The following is a 17,040-nucleotide window of genomic DNA, read 5'->3' as shown; positions in this document are numbered from 1 at the left end:
TGGAATTCTGATAAGACAGTCTCCCGTCAAAATTCTAAGGGGTTTATAAATAAAGCGAAATTCAGGAAGGGATCTCGTGTGACCTTAAGTAGTCGTATCCTCGTCGTCTGCTTCCAAAGTGGGCTACCTTTGGTACCTGGGGAAGCACACGGTCCATCGTGGGGGTCAGGAGATTGCGGGGTTTGCCCCAGACTCTCCGCAATCCAGCAAACCTGAAGAAGGAACAGACCGAGTCTCGCGATTTGCCTTGGGCGTGAAGCCTGGGACCTCTGCTATCGGCCCCCTGTTTCATGCGCGGAACCCTGGGCCGGAGACTATGGGTTTACTTGCCCTCGGGAACCACACCCGAGAATTAGTGCAGAGCATCCGCCTCGGCGTAGATTGATGGCGTTGAGCTAGACGTGTTGGTCACTGAAACAATATCAGACTGGGAAGTTACCGAGGATGGTTGAAGTTGCCGGGCTACAGCGCACCCGCACCAGACTCTTTTCCATGTACTGTTTCCGTTGGGAGGCTGACAGTACAAGGATCACTGTTGGCTGCCCCAGGGAATCTGGTTTTCGAGAGCTTCCCAATCCGTCTGCTCGACGCCAGTGAACGAGAACCCGGGGGTGTGGTAGACCCAGTATAGGCTGTCCTCGCCCTCCAGCGGTATGCTCGCCAAATCGGCCCCACTGAAGCCGAAGTCGTGTTGGCCATCTATATCATGGACTCCCGCTACTAGCTCAGCGTTCTCCTGGCCATCAGATAGTCCCTGAGCGCTCGGTATTGCCGGACCGTCGATGGCTAATGGTCCTTCCAGGGCCACATCAAAGTTTCCGTACCCACTCGAAAACGAAAATTTCTGCGTCAGGAGATCTATGAACGACGGATGGGGAGTCTGGCCGCCAGACTGGTGGACGGGTAGAGCGAGATGCGTACACATCTGATCGAGTTCCGCCAAGCGACTGGCCGCAGGTCGATTACCTAGGGCTACGAGATACCTGAGAATGGCCCTTGACCCGTCGATGCCTTTGTGCCCAAGTATGTTGCCTGGATTTATGGCCTCAACGAGGACGAATACAAAGCCCACGGAGAATGTCGCATCTAGATCGAGGAATGCGTTTTTTGCTGTGCATCAAAGATCGTTAACGAGAAAAGCGTATGGGAGTATAAAAATATGCCTACCGAGTATTTCTCTCTTCTGGAGCTCTTGCAGAATAACGAGGGTCTTACTTGCGGTTTCGATACATATCTCAGCGAGGCGTACCAGTGCCGGACTGACGTCACTATGGGAGCCGTTACGCTCTGGATCGCGGCTATTTCGAGCCATGTAGAGCAAGATTGGTCGAACGGTATGGATCACAGCCTACGTGCATTAGCAAACATCTCCTGTCTCCAAAAGCTGATCATTTAGTACCGAGTAGACCGAGATATGCAAGCTGGAGCTAGTTCTTGATTCTGTGATGGCTGCTTCCATGAAGGGTCGTCCTGCAACGATTAAACCCGAGTGCTTAATCTCCATTGAGTACTCCGAAGGCATAGTCTTTTCCACTTCGTACAGTGAGTGTAGAATATCTTGGACATTGTTGATAAAGGTCGCCTCAGGGTCTCCCCTTTGCGAGTAGATTGCTGTCATGAAGTCAGTCTTGTCCCGAGTCGTACCAAATACATGGCGACTAACTGGCGGTTATCTTGCCGGTGATTCTTGCCGCTAGAACGTTGACGCCTAATGCAGTAGCAGATGGGAAGCCTAGCACCTCGTATGGTGGTTTTGTGGTTATCGCGTAGTCTTCTATGGACATGGGAAATCCTCCTGCAGCGCATAACCTCCTGGGTAGAGAGTCAGTTGCCTGTAGCTTCAGTCCCGGACAAGACTTCACGATTTAGTACCTACCTTTCCTGCATGTAGATTGACCACCACAACCTGTTCCTATGTACGCTCTCCGACCGCCGTAGGTTCTGACATGTGTTTGCTCGGTGCATACCATGGCTGATGGCCAGTCGCAAAGCAGTGTTGGACTACACAAGTTAGCAAACCAATCATGCGGATGCCAAGCTAAACTCAACTTGCATGTAGATATGCATCATCCTTTCGATCCGTAATTTGCAGGTATAACGCAGTTAAAGCCATAATTTCCACCCCAATGATACCATGCTTCCGCATATCACTCAGCAAAGGCGTCCTTTTCACTGCCTCCCGGAAGAACATCGTCCCCGGAAGCCCTCCATCCTCGTCATCCTGTCCCTGTAGTAGCCTCCCGACCGCAAAGATAAGTAGTGCTTCTACTATCCAAGTCTCCGGCAACCGCATATCGGCGGCATTGGACTCATGATACAGGAAGGACAGATTGTCCGAAAAAGCACGCACGTCAAAGAGCTGCTGCGAAATACCGACGTTGAAGACGACGACGTCGAGCATCGCGTGAGCTTCCTCTTCCGTCGGCCACTGGTTTCCTATCGCTATCTCTATGGCGCATCTATCGATGTGCGGAAGCGGAGTCACGGCGTTGATGGTGGACGTCGGGCTGGCGGCTGAGCCGGGGTTGGAGCGGGAGACGAGGAGCGTCTTAATCTCGGATCCGAAGGTCTCGCTCGAGGAGAGGGCGGACTCGGGTGCAATTGCTTTACGCCGGGATGAGTATCCGAGGCACAAAAATGTTGTCTGAGGGTCGATATATAAAAGTACACTTACCTCTTCCTGCCTGGACCTCCGAGGTTCTCGTTCTTTCGAGGGTGGGGGATATTGCTGATTGAGACATCGTCGGCCCAGGCTGAACCAGTATAGCGGGTGATGGAACTGTGCTGTCACCATCTGGCTGGTCGTCAAAATGCATGACTGTGATCTCATTCGAAGAATCTTCGACATCGTGCAACTGCGCTGAAGCAGCGACCTCGGGAGCCGACTTCTCTCTACTTCGTCGCTCATAATAGGCAACTTTGTTCTCAAGCTCGCGTATCTGCCTGCACCGTGTTATTTTGTTTTCAGCTACCAGGTTACCCTCATTGATGTCGACAGTAAATCACCGCAGTGGAGCTGGAGCAAAACCTACGAGATGGAATACAACTTCCTCTTCTCCGAAGCAGAAAACACACAATCCAGCCCCCGCTTGGAGCAGTACTTGCAAGGCCGTTGACCGGAGCACTTGACCTTCTTGTCCCGACAAATTTGGCACGCATTGGATGTCCGAGCAGCCTCGGCTTGAGAAGCCGAGCGGAAGCGTCTGGCTGATGCCGTAGGCGTTGAAGCGCCCACTGCGGGTGGGCTTGCCGGTTTCCGGGTGCTGGTTCGACGATCCGGTCTCAAATCGACATCCATATCTGTCATATTCTTGTACTATTCCAACGTCTCTGCCAAGATATCGTTGCCGCGAATCAGAGATCTAGGGAATCAGATCGAGTGCTTGTGCGGTGTTGTTGGGGTGAAGGGGAGACATATCCGTGGGACGTTGTTCATGGGACGAAGTTGATTTAGTGGGTTGTGGGGCCGGCGCTCGGCACTTTGCACGCTAAGTGAGGTGCACCTGAGTTTTGGCTGTGTGTGAATGTGACTACTTTAGGTATCGAAAAGAATATGTACTTGAAAGTGCGCCTGCGACAAACAGGCTCACGGGAATTGTTCTTCGCCTACACCATAGCAAGGAACGTAATTATGTCCAAAGAGAATAGAAAACTTCCTGTCTCGTCGTCAATGCACGCCTCAAGGCGAGTCGTACTTCAGGTACGCGCCGCTGCCTGTATCATGCGTCAAGTTCGTCTGTACAACGCGACCATTCTTCAAGCTGCCACTCTCAGCAACACCTCCAACAGCCGCAGAACCGTTCAGACGACGCAGCTTATTCTCACCAGCCAGCACAGTAAAGTTGGCCAAGGAGATCTCGTATCCTTGCTTGATTCTCGTCGTAGGGATACCAAAGAACGAAGCGTTCACAGCATCGTAGTCGATGCTGAGCTCATAATAGCCCCTGTAAAATAGGTCTTGCCACTGCAACTCGCGGTTCGCAGCCGTAAGCCACGCGGATCCCGCATTCGCCACCGCCAGCGAGACATTCTGCCCAATCGGGCACGGTGAGCTCACAGCCGAGCCCGCAAACTCGACGCCGACGGAGCCAGAGCCCGTGTTCTGGTCGTACTCGTGCTCGCCGAGCCAAACAAGATCGGAAACCCACGAGGCGTGTGAGTCACCCGCGAGGAAGATATTGTTGCCGACGTTTTCCTCGTACAGGACCTGGAAGGTGCGGTTGCGGTTGGCTTGGTATCCGTCCCATTGGTCGTAGTTCATCGGGTTCTCGGCACCGAGGGCCAGGCTCTCGTTCATGCGGCTGAAGATGATTTGGTTGCCGATGACGCGCCAGGTCGCGCCGCGGGTGGAGCTTTGGCGGAGGGTTTTGTAGAACCAGGCTTCTTGGCGGGGGCCCATAAGGGAGCGGCTTGCGTCGTTGGAAATGGCATGGACGTAGTCGGTGTTGGTATAGACATCGGTGATCTATGGCGGGGAAAATTATATGGGTGCTGAAAGTCTCGCGTGAGGAGGGGGTTACTTACAGCGCGATCATACTGGCGAGTATCTAGCATCACAAGGTCGAAGAGGTTGCCAAAGTTGAATTCTCTCCAGATGCGGAGGTTGTCATCCATATCGACTTGGCGGATGGGCACTTTGATGGCGTTAGCATCGGTATCATAAATGGTAAAGAATTCGTCATACTCCACTCAAAGTATGCGCGAACAGCGTTCATCTTGCGCTGATCAACCGAGACACCTCCATCAGCGATGAAAGATTCTTCAGTGTTGTTGAGCTCAGACGCGCCATCTCTCCACGTATTGTCCGAGACCTCTGTTTCTAGTTAGTCCCAGCCTACACAGGACAAGAGAGAGCTGCTACGGACCGTGATCATCCCAAACGGGGATCCAAGGGAAACTCTGGTGGCTAGCTACCAAGTCCAAATCGGTTCTGTAGGTCGCAATGCGCTTGCGGTAGTCATATAGACTTCCTAAATAGTCAGGTTGACTGGTTCCCTGTAACAAAATTTTGAAAGTTACTTACGTGTAGATCTGGCGATCGGGAAGAGGGATTCTATCGATTGAATTGCCCCAACCGTACTCGCCATTGCCATACTCGTAAATGTAGTCCCCAAGATGGATCACGTAATCGACTGAGTCCTTTCGTACTGGGTTGCCGTATGCGTTAAAGAAACCAAAAGCTTCGCACAGTTAGTGTACAATATCCTGTACGTCTAGTGCAGAAATTTTATCATGACGTACGGTAGTTGCTGCAGGAGTAAACGGCAAGCTTGATCGGCGTTTCAACTCGGGAGTTCTTTGAAGGGATTGTCTTTGTGCGACCGATCGGAGACGTCTTGTTGGAGTTGCAGATACCAAACTGATAGTCTTGACTGTGTGTCAATTACCCTCCTTGGTCAAGTCTGAACAGTCGCAACTTACAGTAGACCGTGAAAGGCGTCAACCGCTTGGCCTCAACTTTGACAGTGTAATCCACATCAGAGCTCGTGTAAGCAGTACCAGAGTCAACAACAGAATCAAGACTCTTGCTCGCGCTGATTTTCCAGTCAACGCAGACCGGCGAGTCACTCTTCTTCACGTAGTCCTCGGTGCTGTGGTCATAAAGAGGAACGTAGCCGCTGACGGTCAGATTGCTCTTATCATTGTCGGCTGTCGGGGCAGCTCGCGTCCACAAGATGACGCTGTCTTCGTACGGGTCGCCGGACGCCACGCCATGCGTGAAGTTGAGCTTGGCCGGATCCCAGTGGGAGTTGGCGTAAGTGCGCTTGGCGACCTTGTTGATGGAGACACCGAGCGAGGCGTGGTGCTTGGACGGCGACAGGTAGTTAAGGTTACCTGTAAAGGCACCCGATGCCGCAGTGGCCAGGGCCAAGACAGCAAAGATGGCCTGAACCATATTGGCTGTGCCTATCAATGTGTAGAAAATTGAGGTGCCAATGAAATGACTGCGAAGAGCTGACCAGTTGGTTGCCAAGCAAGAGCCATCGATAAGCTTTGATGGCGGAGGCCGCCATTTATGAACTCCTATTTCAATTTGGTTCCTGGAGCAAGGTGCCTAGGATGAGCTTCCGCAGCTTCCATCCCAGGCTGTTTGTTTCTCGCTCTGAATGGACGCTCGCCACGTGCTTTCTTCAGACGGCCGGGCTCGTGGGTAATCATCTCAACAATGATTGGACATTGAATCCCTTCACCGGACATCAAAAATCGTTAGTCTTCTCTCAATGACGACAGTTACCAGGGATTATCGTAGAGTAGCATTCGCGAACCCCTCTTCTTATCAATCGTGCATACTCAGATGGGTATACTCCGTAAGTTTGCCAGGCTTGCAAGGCATGGAAACAGTGTAAGTCCTCTTTATGAATGGCATATCTTGAGCCGCGGCTTACACGTGCGCCCGGTCCCAGAGGTCATTGGTGGTATTGGCGCTGCGGGGCCGTTGCTCCGGTTCTTCGGCTCTGCATCTTCAGCGGGGGGATCCTTGTCGATCCGAGCATAGCAGCATCGCGAATAAGACAATTGCAACGCATCGGGGTTGAGGTCTACTGCCTCTCACCAATGTCCTTGGGTAATGGTACTTGGAGGAGATTGGAGGAGATATGCCACTCGATATTAGGAAGTTGTTGGTATCAACCAACTGACGTTCCAGGAGACTGCATCGACCTTTTGTACATGCGACTTGAATTATTAGATCCCATCGCATGTCTTTCAACCGCAACTTGAGTCGGTGAAAGTAGAAGGAAATTCTTCGTTTATGTTGGTATTCTCAGTGCAGTGCCAGTGTGCGATAATCCTATGTCACATATTGCTCCGGTTTTGGGCCAGGAGTTCTATGCAGCTAAGCCTTATTTTCAAACAGAAAGAACTGTGTTGCGGGACTCGGGTGCTTGCACAACTGCTCTCTGCTTCGGAGTGTATTATCACGTAAATTCTTCAGATTAAGTAGACGGTAGTGAATAGTACAAGCAATTGCGACGGTTCAAGATAAAAGACTAGTTTATTCCATTAAGTAAGTTGAATTTCTGGCAACTTCGCCTAGTTTGGTAATGACCTTTGGGACATTGATTGGTTGTCACGCAAGTCGTTTAGACCACGGGGTAAGAACATAGGAAAGGATATGAAGGGATTAACAACCGTAATAGGAATCGAAAATTCGAGAAGGCCGGTCCGACCGTCAGGCGAAGCAAAAGCCAACGCCACCTGAAGTACTATGGTCAAACAAAGCCATACCATAAAGCTAAGAAAGACCTTGGATCGGTAAAGATGATCAATGACTGGGTCTTGAAGCTGCCCAGTGGCTTTTGATGAGGCCGATAGTAAACCGTGATGACTCTGGATTGCCTCTGCTAAAGTTCCTGAGGTTTCAAGCGAAGAGAATGTAGAGTTCCAAAGGGGAGAGATGTTGCTGACGGTCGGCGGATGGGGCTTACAACTTGTTCTTGCAGACGATACTTGTTAGTCAGTGACCTGTTGTGACAGCTTCAAGTTGGCACTGGTTCCGACAGATCTTTCACTCACCCAGATAAATCTGAAGAGCCACAAACATAGGCTGAGACAGCAGCAGAATTGGAGGTAATTGATCTAAGCCCATCTTGCGCTCGGCTGAAATTAATTCCTTCCCAACTTGGCCCTTGCGATGGAAAAGCTAATACGTACCCCATACCAATGTGAATGCGAGAAGAAACATGGTGAACATGAATGATTTCAAGAGCTCCATACAAGCCACTAGAGGGACGTAAATGCCGATAATAGTCTTGTAAGTTACTCGCGTATGCCACCTTGGCCGTTTCTGCAGTATGCGCCTTGCAGTCTTCTCGAGAAAATAATCCAAGCGGGCTCGTCCCCAAAAACGTACCTTTTTCCGACTTCCGCCGAAGAATTGGCACAATTTCCCGGCGAAGGCCCCGAGGAGAGAAGTATACGATATCCAAGAATCGCTCGATTGGTTCACGCCGCAATAATGGACATCCCAAAGACAATGTACTGGTAGCCCTGGTCCGAAATGATCGGAGAGAACTGCAGTTGTGCTTACCCACCCGTCTGTGACTGTCGGGACCAGGGCAGCAAGGAGAAGCCCAAGGATTGCGATCATGGCGAGCAGTCGAACAAACCGCAGGATCTTATTCGTTCCTAGTCGCTCCCGAAGTACTGATAGGGACATGAGATGAACTGTTGAGCTGAGCCACCCCAGGTAGATGACAGTGTTCCAATGGTATACGCCAAGACAGCCCCCTAATGCTTGACTGGAACCGACCAAGAGAATGGTAAGACCAGTGAGAAGTTGCTGATCGCTCAACATCAAAACAAGCTCCACAACCATCATTCTCCATCTGTCATCGGGGTGCTCTCTGCGAGCGAAAAAGAGACTTCGGTCAACTTTGCGCACGAGACCCTCCGGCAAGGCCCCAAACCAGTACGCCCAAACGATTAAAGCTAGCACTAGATAAGCGGACACTACAAAGGCCGTGAGTACTATGGATCATGTTAATAATGTCTTGGATGTTCCTTGAAAATCTCGGGTGACGAGACTTACTCCGCGTCCAGAAATATCTGGATTCGGGTAAACTGCAAGGTAACAACGGTAGTATCGTCTACAATCTTTCGGGAAAACATCGACAGTTCTGACGATGACTTGAGAAATATGGTGTAGCTCTTGTACATGGCTTGTTGCGTTCCAGCTGAGAGAAGTGGTGGTGATAGTGTCCGTCACCAGTATGGCTGGCAAAATAAGCTTAAGCCTAGCGGCTAACGCACGATACACAGGGAGTAAACGGCTGCCTGCCAAACGTCCCGTAATGACAGGTCAGCTCGGAGGCTTGGCCTCAATCTTTCTCACGAAGGCCGGACGTCTACCCCTTGCGGACCGCTTGACGAAATTTTCAACATCTGTGAGGATCATGGTCGTAGGGTCTTGAATGCAGGGTCGAACCATTCGACCTATCTACCATGCAGTAGCTTCATAGCTGCCAAGTCCGCCCTGCCCGAGGAGGAGTCTGAACCGAAGCCAATGGCCTGATTTAGGACAACGAATCCGAACCATGGCCAAGCAGATCGTGCACAACTTGTGAAGAATGAGTTGCGCGATCAGCTAGTCAGAAGAAGTCTGATACTGCACCTAGACTGTTCACTCTAATTCCGATACGGTCATCACCTGCCCACTCAACATGCTGAAGTTGCAATAAAGTTAGAAAGTCGCAATCGGCTTCAAAAAGCAGCTTGCAACGAAATGTCCCAAGAACCCTCGTTCTGGGACAGACGTGCCCCCTATCTTTCATGACTTCCATCACAACTTCGATGTCGGAAAGCTTCAGAGCATTCAGCGACAGCAACCACTTCGAAAGTCATGTCGTTATCGCCTCAAGGCACGTACTCGACGTAAAGGCGCTAGGAAAGGACTTCGAGGTACGGGGACAAGCAGACGATAAATCCAGAGCATTCAGACTTCGATAGATCCACCATAATTCTTTTCAAACAGACGAGTCCGTTTGGAAGGGCGTGTAGGCGGCAATAGCTTTGACAATCATCTCCGCATAAGTGAGTTTTCCACGTGTAGGGTTCTCCGTACTCTCCGATTCAGGGTTACCTATAGGCTTACAACCTAGAGGTTTAGGTAGACAGAGAGTGGGTCACTCTTCGCATCTATCTATTCGGACACTTTGCAGTGGCCTACAATGCCGATAGATCTCTTGGCACTTGTTGTAAGGGGCGTAGATTCCAGTAGTTCTCGTCCGCTGGGTGCACTTGTGACCATAAAACTCCGTCGGACATTGACTTTATTCCCCGTCACAATCGAAAGCTACCCATGACATGGTCGCTCCTAACACGATTTATCTTGGCAAGTATGCAACTGCTGGAGAAGCCTCTTGTTCTTGCTGTGGTTTCCAAAGATAGCAAGAGGCTCAGACGAGTGCCAAGTCGTGGATAATCAATCTGAACTTTGCAAAGGGTCTTTGCTGACGAACTCTTTGCCCGCGACTGGACTTAAAGGACTGGCAATAATCCAGTTGAAGCAGATTGAATGAAAACTCATCTCATCTTGTTCTTTGATAATTGTGCTCTTCTCATACTTCGACTACAGTCTCCGTCCTTTGCAATTCATTAGCAACTATGAAACAACCAGTACATATCCTGTTGTTGCTCCTAACATTTGTTATATCGTCAGCAGGAACAATCGCACTCACCTTTGCACCATGCTACGCAACGTTTTGCTCCGAGGACTATTTCGAATTCGAGACAAGGTTACACATTCTAGTCTACTTTGGCCTAGTCGCCGGCTTCGGCTGTTTCCTCCTCCTTCGATCTTACACCACGTGGGCTCATACCCTGAGTGGTTACCATCTTTTTCGTATGCCCTTGGGAGGCAAACGAGTCACTGTTGGTGGTATCTTAGCTTGTGTCTGGATTTTGGTGGTGGTTGCCTCTACGACTCTCTTTTGGCTGCCTGCTCAACGGGATTTCTGGGGTTTCAGAGCTGACCCCTTGGGATGGGCGAGCGCCAAGCTTAAACTCACGATTACGGGAGTCACTGGCCATTATGCCGATATCCTTCTTGGACTACTGGTCATCCCTGTTTCAAGAAACAGTCTGCTTGGCAGGGGGTTCTCGTTGCATCACAGCACGCTTTTATACGCGCATAAGATCGTTGCATACCTCTTCTCAGCATCAGCAACCGCGCATGGAGTTACCTACATTGTAAGCTCATGATCAATTTGTGGTTCTGGATGCAGACTCTAATTAGGCGCAGCTCTACGCAACAGATTCCAGCAGCGAGGGCGACGAGGCAAAGGAGGAAGCATTCGCAACCGGCAACCCAGCAATGACTCTATCGGAGAGCAAGCAAAGAAGCGAATGGTTCACTATGACCACATACACTGGCATAGGTGCCATATTGCCCGTATGGTTGATCATAATCACCTCACTTCCATGGATTCGGAGAAATCACTACAACTTTTTCTACTACAACCACGTCATTTTCGGTCTAGTCATCTTCATTGGGGCGTGCGTCCACGCCAGTACTGACTTTTATCTCCTCCTTCCTGGACTATTTCTCTGGGTCGCCGACTGGGCATGCAGACTTTTTGGCGGACAGACGGGCGGTATTGCCTCGAAGACGGGTGCAACCTTGGAAAATGCAGGCAGTAATTGGCTCAGAATTTCCACGCATCTGCCAGTATCGAAGAAAGACTCAGGAAGCACCTATGACCTCGTCCAAGAGAAGGGAGAAACTCTGCACGAACCTCTCAGCTACTACTATCTCAGTATTCCATCCCTCAGCAAGTTTCAGAATCACGCTTTCACCGCAGCGGTTCCTGCTTCCACCAGAGCTGGTCCCACTTTCCTCTTGCAGCCCACGACTGGAAAGAAGCAAACGAGGCTGGACAAGGAATGGACTTGGAAGCTGGGCGCACTCGTCCCCCAAGTCTTTGAGAGTAAAGCTGTTGAAGTCCGGGTTGAAGGGCCTTACAGTGTCGGTGACGACGGTTTTAAAACGGCTGCCCACATCGTGTGTGTTGTAGGCGGAACTGGAATCACTGGTGCCTTGAGTCTCGCGGCATGGTGGCTGGAGAAAAGACCAGCGAACTCGACCTTCACTCTTGTATGGGCTGTGCGGCAAAGAGAGGCTTCGACAATTACGGAGTGGACTCAGCTCCAAGAGGTGGCTTCTTCGGTTCCAGAGCTTACTGTAGTTGCACACGTGAGTTCAGAAAGTGGGCGCCTGGATCCTACAGCATGTATTCGTGGAGCTCTCGTTGTCGGACAACACACAAAAGTGTACCCGGTCGGACATGCTTGGGTGTATGGCTCTGGTCCGGCAGGTCTTATTGGCACTGTTGAGAGGGCGTGCGTTGAGACTCAGAAGGGCATCATTGCTGGCAGAGGCGGGAGAAGTACCGACTCATGGAAAGTACGGGATCTCGGGTGGTACATGGCGAAGTGGGAGGTTTGAGACCTTCAACTCTCAGAAGCTTCATAAGCTAACCCTTTTCTTTGTCATCCGCAATCTTCTGATTTTATCTGGTTTACTGGTGGGTTAATAGACGGGAGTCATAGGGGGTTTGATGCATGCAACTAGATAAGACTCTATTTGTCTCAATTGTGTCAAAGCAAATCACAATACATGCACCCTGGACAAGTTACAGGTGATGCGCGCACATTAGCTCAAGTCGATTCGAATGAATTAAGATGCGGCGGGTCCTTAGAATATGTACGATGTTGCGATACGATAACTCAAATTGAAGTTAAATTGCGAACGTACTAGGCCCCAATCTCCTTCACCACCCTCTTGACGACCTCATCCAGGTTCTCCTCTGAAACACCAAGCTTGCTCATGTCAGAGACCTTGGCGCTGTAGTCACCGCCCCAACCCTCACGCATGTGGTTGACGTAGAAACCAACCAACATAGCCATGTGATCACCTTGCTTGAATTTCTCATTTGAATCAGCCACGACAGCCTCTGCATCCAAAACCTCAACCTTCCAGTCCGCCTCTTTTGTGCCGGTAGCGCGCAGGATGCTCTCCAGCATGTCCCTCTGGCTGATGTGGAAGGACTTCAGGTACACAGGCTTGTTCCGGAACTGCTCCAACTCAGATTCAGGCAAGCTTAGAACGCCAGCAGTAGCCTTTCCGGTGGTGCCAATAGTGGTGGTGACGAACTTTGTGTTTCCGCCATCAAACAACCTAGCAGAGCGGTTCTTGATATCGATGCCCCAGAATCCCTGGCCGAGAGACCAGTCGAACCATGGGTTGTTAACGATAGCAATCCAGCTCATGCCAAGCTCCTCGGTCAAATCACGGAACTGCTTCTTGCCCGCGACCATGGGGCTGACCTCGAGCAACTTGGACGGCGCCAGGTCGGAGCCGAATTCGGTGGGTAGGATCCACTTGATGCCGGCCTTGGACGCGGCGCGGATGAGAGGGGCCTGGCCCGTCATGAAGCTGTCGAAGCCGAGTTGCAGGATGAGCACATCTTGGTCCTTGAATGCAGAAACCAAGAAATCTTCGTCCGAGTAGTCGCCCTTCTTAACAATGACGCCGGCTGGGAGTGTGGCGGAGGATTCGGCGCGTGTGACGGCGGTGATGGTGTGGATGCCCTTGTCGAGGAGGGCGTTGAGGGTGAAGCCACCGAGGTTACCGCTGGCGCCGACGATGGCGATCTTGCGTCCTTGTTGTCCAGACATTTTTGGAAGAAATTCTTTTCGATATTACGTTGATTTGATGGTTATGGTAAATTAGAAGACGATTTCCTACTCTTTTTGAGGGGTGTTGCTGTAGTGTTTGTGCTTGAGTGATTGATTTGCTGTGTTATGCTCTCTCCTTCATCCACAAGAGGGCAGGTGCGACCCTTTAATATTCCTGCCATTCTGACACCTGTGAATGAGGCGCAAGCAGAGTCCCCGGTTCCGTACTGAGCAAACAATGCATTATTGCTTCCAGCACCCGGATAGTGTGTAAGCCTTCAGAGACATTGAAACTCCCACGACGAAAACGCATCCGGTGAGCACGGACAACACCAAAGGTACTGCTGACAACTTACAAATGGAGTGGCTGATTGCTAAGCTCCTGGGATGAGCTAATTTGAAAGGGTCCGAAACCTGCCCAGATGTGGCTGGTTGATGCCCACACCGCGCGGTTCGGGGGTAAATTAGCCACGTTGGGACATTCCAGCTCCGAGACCTCGGATTTTCGAATTGCCCAATTAGTGAACTTGGGGTATTTTTCCTCCGAAGCGCCTAAAGAATGGGTAATCCAGGTCTCGTCATCACAAAGTGGTGAGGACAACTCAGTATTTCTTTGTACAACTTACGCAAAGCTTTCGTGCCGTGTTGGGATCAGGATGTGGGCGTTGTCTTTATGTTTGTGAGTTAGATATTCTTGCATTTTCGACCAAGATTCGAACATCTATTCACAGTAATTCCGTTCTTGGAACAAAGGTTCATCATGTCTCCCCATGAACAAATTAACTTTGCAATTGGGCGATCCGACCGGCCATTGGATTTTTGTAATTTCGGAATGTCTCCGGATCCATCTGTCACCAGCTGGTCACTGCCGGACTCTTCTGAAACGCGCCTGTGCTCTCCCAGCTCATCCGGCGCATCGCTGACGGCATTCACGGGCGGGATGTGTGCTCATCCAAGGGTGTCCATTATCGTGTAGCTCACAGCGACCCTCTGGCGATCGAAGCAGCAGAAGTTCACGACAAATTCAATCGTTGCGTAGTGGGAGCTGTGATGAAACTTCTGCCTGCTACACCCGAGCGTTGATAACCAGCTCTAAGCCTGCCTCAATCACTTCCAGCCATGAGCTAAGGTACCGAGCGAGTCGCAAACTATCAACCTTGAGCCTCATAGGCCCCCTTCGTGATCGCCTGGCCACACAATATCGGCTTAACTCACCATGGCATCCGCTTCACGGAACGGTGCCCGCTTCCAGCCGCTTCCCTCGGGACCTTCAGGGCCGGGCTCCACCTCCTCAAGGTCGTCCTTTGACTCAACGTCAGATCCCAACGATGCCGACGACGAAGCTTTCGCCCTTCTATCCGATGCCGATGCCGATGCCGCATCTCTTCTTTCGGATGACATCGAGCTTGAAGAGTTGTCTACTGCCGGACCGTCTGTCGGCTCGGGCTCTCGTCTGGCCAAGACTCGCTCGGAGATGGATCAACGGTTCCAAGATGCCATCAACGCTGAACGTACCATGGCACCGCGAGATGCCATCCGCGCCTATCCGATGGCCGTGTTCTGGAGTCTCGTCGTATCTCTATGTGTGATCATGGAAGGTCAGTCAAGTTCCAAAGCTGACTACGCGAGCACTTCAATCTGACCAGTTTACAGGCTACGACACCATCCTCATCGGCAGCTTCTTCGCTCACCCAGAGTTCGCTAAGAAATTCGGCGACGGTAAAGACAATGAAGGCCGAGACCAGCTCTCAGCTCTCTGGCAAGCCGTGCTCGGCAACAGCAGTACCTTCGGCTGCATCATCGGAGTCATTGCCAACGGATTCCTCGTCGAGCGGTGTGGCCAAAAGACCGCCCTCATCAGCTCCCTATTCGTGCTCTCCGGCTGCATCTTCATCACCTTCTTCGCGACCAACAAGACCATGCTCATGCTTGGCCAGATCGCGTGCGGCTTGCCCTGGGGCGTCTTCGCATCGTCGGCACCCGCGTACGCATCTGAGGTCTTGCCGTTGACGCTGCGGGTGTACCTGACGACGTGGACCAACATGTGCTTCATCATCGGCCAGCTCATGTCTGCGGCCGTGCTCGCGGGACTACTGCCACGGAAGGATGAATGGTCATACCGGATCCCGTTCGCGTTGCAGTGGTCCTGGCCGGTGCTGCTCATCCCCCTGCTGGTGTTTGCGCCAGAATCCCCATGGCATCTTGTCCGGACCGGACAGCTGGACAAGGCAGAAAAGGCTTTACTGCGTCTACAGAGACGGAAAGTCAACAATCTAGACGCCAAAGTCCGTCTGCGGGAAATTATAGAAACCGATCGAATGGAGCAGGAGCACCAGACAGGAACAACCTACTGGGACTGCTTCCGCGGCGTCGAACGTCGCCGCACAGAAATCGCCTGCGTAGCATTCGCAGGCCAAGTGCTTTCCGGTTCAAGCTTTGCCTATAACTCGGTCTATTTCTTTCAGCAAGCCGGGCTGAATCCGCAGGACGACTACAACCTCAACGTCGGTGGTACCGCGCTGGCCCTGGTCGGGACCGTCGTCAACTGGGTCGCGCTGATGCCGTACTTTGGTCGTCGTCGCATCTATCTCTGGGGCATGTTCAGCATGTCTACGATACTCTTCATCATTGGCATCCTCGACAGGATAGGGCGGTTGCCGAATGCACCCTCGTCACCTATAGGCTGGGTCCAGGCCTGTCTTACTCTTGTCTGGACCTTTATCTTCCAGCTGTCTGTCGGTCAGCTTGGATGGGCCATACCTGCCGAGGTCGGGTCAACGCGTCTCCGGCAGAAGACTATTTGCGTTGCCAGATCTACCTACTACGTTATGAATTTACTGGCCAATGCCTTCCAGCCATTCTTCATCAACCCGAACGCGCTAAACCTCAAGGGTACTACAGGCTTCGTTTGGGGAACTTCAGCGTTCCTCACGTTCATATGGGCATTTTTCCGATTGCCGGAAACAAAGGGGCGAACGTACGAGGAGCTGGATTATCTCTTCCATAACAACACCGCGACAAGGCAATTTGATAAGACAGAGGTGGATGTTTTCGAAGGGGGTTATGAGAAGGTGTCGCCACCAATGTCTCGATGAAATTCTTCAAGCTCTCTCGTTGGATCCAGTTATCTGGCAAGATCGGTACTTACTTACATAGAGGGAAGGAATAGAGAATACGCTTAGGTTGTAAGACGCACCGGCACTGGCTAGTCAACGTGTGTGATATGAAGTCTCGCTCGTGATCCGAAGAGAGAACCAATCTTTTATTGTCTCATATATAACTTTCACGGGACTGAGACGACCTATCCCACAGTTGGATTTCCTTTGAACTCACAGCCATTAGTCGATTATCTGTTGGATACTGTTGGCCATTTGAGGCCTTGAATGAATCGTTTCCTGGCACACATGCACTCATCTCACAGCTTGAGACCAGGGGCTTGCATTATGACGTAGTGAACGACTACGCGTACCCTTGGAGTTATTTCTTCGATCCCGAGGTCTTGTCAATAGTTAACTGTGCTAGTCTTGCTGAAGTCACCGTCGAGCATCAGATGCCTTAATCTTTGACTCGTTAACCTCGAATCAAATCCAGCAGAAGCTCACACAAAGAGCAAGGATCATAGCTCAACGCCACGGAATCTCCCCGCACATCCACAGCCAAAAAGACACACACACATACACACACCGACCGAAGACCCCGGTCAAGATCCTCCCCCACCAAAGGGCGTCAGGGCGCAGCCAACACGCTGGCAAGCTCTTTGGAGACACGACGCTAACGAAACGGTTACCCCAACGAGTAAGCAGACTGGAACGTCGGCGAGCGGGCAGAGCAACGATCCTCCCTCTCGTAGAATCACCCTCGGCA

General features: G+C 51.3%; 6 protein-coding genes across 6 annotated transcripts; 2 read left to right on the top strand and 4 right to left on the bottom strand.

The window, feature by feature from the left end:
- Window positions 1-529: 529 nt before the first annotated feature.
- Window positions 530-2,401, bottom strand: BDP55DRAFT_693760 (uncharacterized protein; the record flags this gene model as incomplete). The annotated part of the gene is made up of 7 exons (XM_060577267.1): window positions 530-1,110; window positions 1,168-1,348; window positions 1,400-1,611; window positions 1,664-1,812; window positions 1,877-2,001; window positions 2,054-2,221; window positions 2,270-2,401. 7 exons carry the CDS (start codon window positions 2,399-2,401, stop codon window positions 530-532), a joined length of 1,548 nt encoding a protein of 515 aa, XP_060430115.1.
- Window positions 2,399-3,464, bottom strand: BDP55DRAFT_121085 (uncharacterized protein). The gene is made up of 3 exons (XM_060565453.1): window positions 3,033-3,464; window positions 2,675-2,939; window positions 2,399-2,604 (listed from the first exon to the last, which is right to left on the bottom strand). Exons 1-3 carry the CDS (start codon window positions 3,305-3,307, stop codon window positions 2,482-2,484), a joined length of 663 nt encoding a protein of 220 aa, XP_060430114.1. The 5' UTR covers window positions 3,308-3,464; the 3' UTR covers window positions 2,399-2,481.
- On the bottom strand, window positions 3,439-6,300 carry BDP55DRAFT_663176 (PhoD-like phosphatase). The gene is made up of 7 exons (XM_060574858.1): window positions 5,422-6,300; window positions 5,242-5,367; window positions 5,024-5,180; window positions 4,866-4,966; window positions 4,685-4,813; window positions 4,525-4,634; window positions 3,439-4,465 (listed from the first exon to the last, which is right to left on the bottom strand). The coding sequence occupies exons 1-7, from the start codon at window positions 5,894-5,896 to the stop codon at window positions 3,680-3,682; spliced, it is 1,884 nt and encodes a 627-aa protein (XP_060430113.1). The 5' UTR covers window positions 5,897-6,300; the 3' UTR covers window positions 3,439-3,679.
- Window positions 6,301-10,063: 3,763 nt separating this feature from the next.
- BDP55DRAFT_715303 (uncharacterized protein) lies at window positions 10,064-11,944 on the top strand (the record flags this gene model as incomplete). The annotated part of the gene is made up of 2 exons (XM_060578300.1): window positions 10,064-10,689; window positions 10,736-11,944. The coding sequence occupies exons 1-2, from the start codon at window positions 10,105-10,107 to the stop codon at window positions 11,942-11,944; spliced, it is 1,794 nt and encodes a 597-aa protein (XP_060430112.1). The 5' UTR covers window positions 10,064-10,104.
- A 308-nt stretch (window positions 11,945-12,252) lies between these two features.
- BDP55DRAFT_728444 (uncharacterized protein) lies at window positions 12,253-13,176 on the bottom strand (the record flags this gene model as incomplete). Its single annotated transcript, XM_060579440.1, has 1 exon — window positions 12,253-13,176. The coding sequence occupies one exon, from the start codon at window positions 13,174-13,176 to the stop codon at window positions 12,253-12,255; it is 924 nt and encodes a 307-aa protein (XP_060430111.1).
- A 901-nt stretch (window positions 13,177-14,077) lies between these two features.
- BDP55DRAFT_582045 (sugar porter family MFS transporter) lies at window positions 14,078-16,670 on the top strand. Its single transcript, XM_060570833.1, has 2 exons — window positions 14,078-14,774; window positions 14,830-16,670. Exons 1-2 carry the CDS (start codon window positions 14,393-14,395, stop codon window positions 16,269-16,271), a joined length of 1,824 nt encoding a protein of 607 aa, XP_060430110.1. The 5' UTR covers window positions 14,078-14,392; the 3' UTR covers window positions 16,272-16,670.
- Window positions 16,671-17,040: the final 370 nt, after the last annotated feature.

The sequence above is a fragment of the Colletotrichum godetiae genome, assembly GCF_030913485.1.
Source record: "Colletotrichum godetiae strain CBS 193.32 chromosome Unknown BDP55scaffold_19, whole genome shotgun sequence".
NCBI lineage: Eukaryota > Fungi > Ascomycota > Sordariomycetes > Glomerellales > Glomerellaceae > Colletotrichum > Colletotrichum godetiae.
This window is presented reverse-complemented; position numbering and strand designations above follow the sequence as displayed.

Bases quoted from the DNA above. Each gene is read 5' to 3' on its own strand.
- BDP55DRAFT_121085 (XM_060565453.1), bottom strand. From the start codon at position 3,307: ATGACAGATATGGATGTCGATTTGAGACCGGATCGTCGAACCAGCACC. The intron at 2,940-3,032 runs GTAGGTTTTGCT...CGGTGCAGGCAG, and splicing joins AGGAAGTTGTATTCCATCTC to ATACGCGAGCTTGAGAACAA. The intron at 2,605-2,674 runs GTAAGTGTACTT...CCCGGCGTAAAG, and splicing joins GGAGGTCCAGGCAGGAAGAG to CAATTGCACCCGAGTCCGCC.
- BDP55DRAFT_663176 (XM_060574858.1), bottom strand. From the start codon at position 5,896: ATGGTTCAGGCCATCTTTGCTGTCTTGGCCCTGGCCACTGCGGCATCG. The intron at 4,814-4,865 runs GTCCGTAGCAGC...AACTAGAAACAG, and splicing joins CCCCGTTTGGGATGATCACG to AGGTCTCGGACAATACGTGG. The intron at 4,466-4,524 runs GTAAGTAACCCC...TCCCCGCCATAG, and splicing joins CTCGCCAGTATGATCGCGCT to ATCACCGATGTCTATACCAA.
- BDP55DRAFT_582045 (XM_060570833.1), top strand. From the start codon at position 14,393: ATGGCATCCGCTTCACGGAACGGTGCCCGCTTCCAGCCGCTTCCCTCG. The intron at 14,775-14,829 runs GTCAGTCAAGTT...ACCAGTTTACAG, and splicing joins TCTATGTGTGATCATGGAAG to GCTACGACACCATCCTCATC.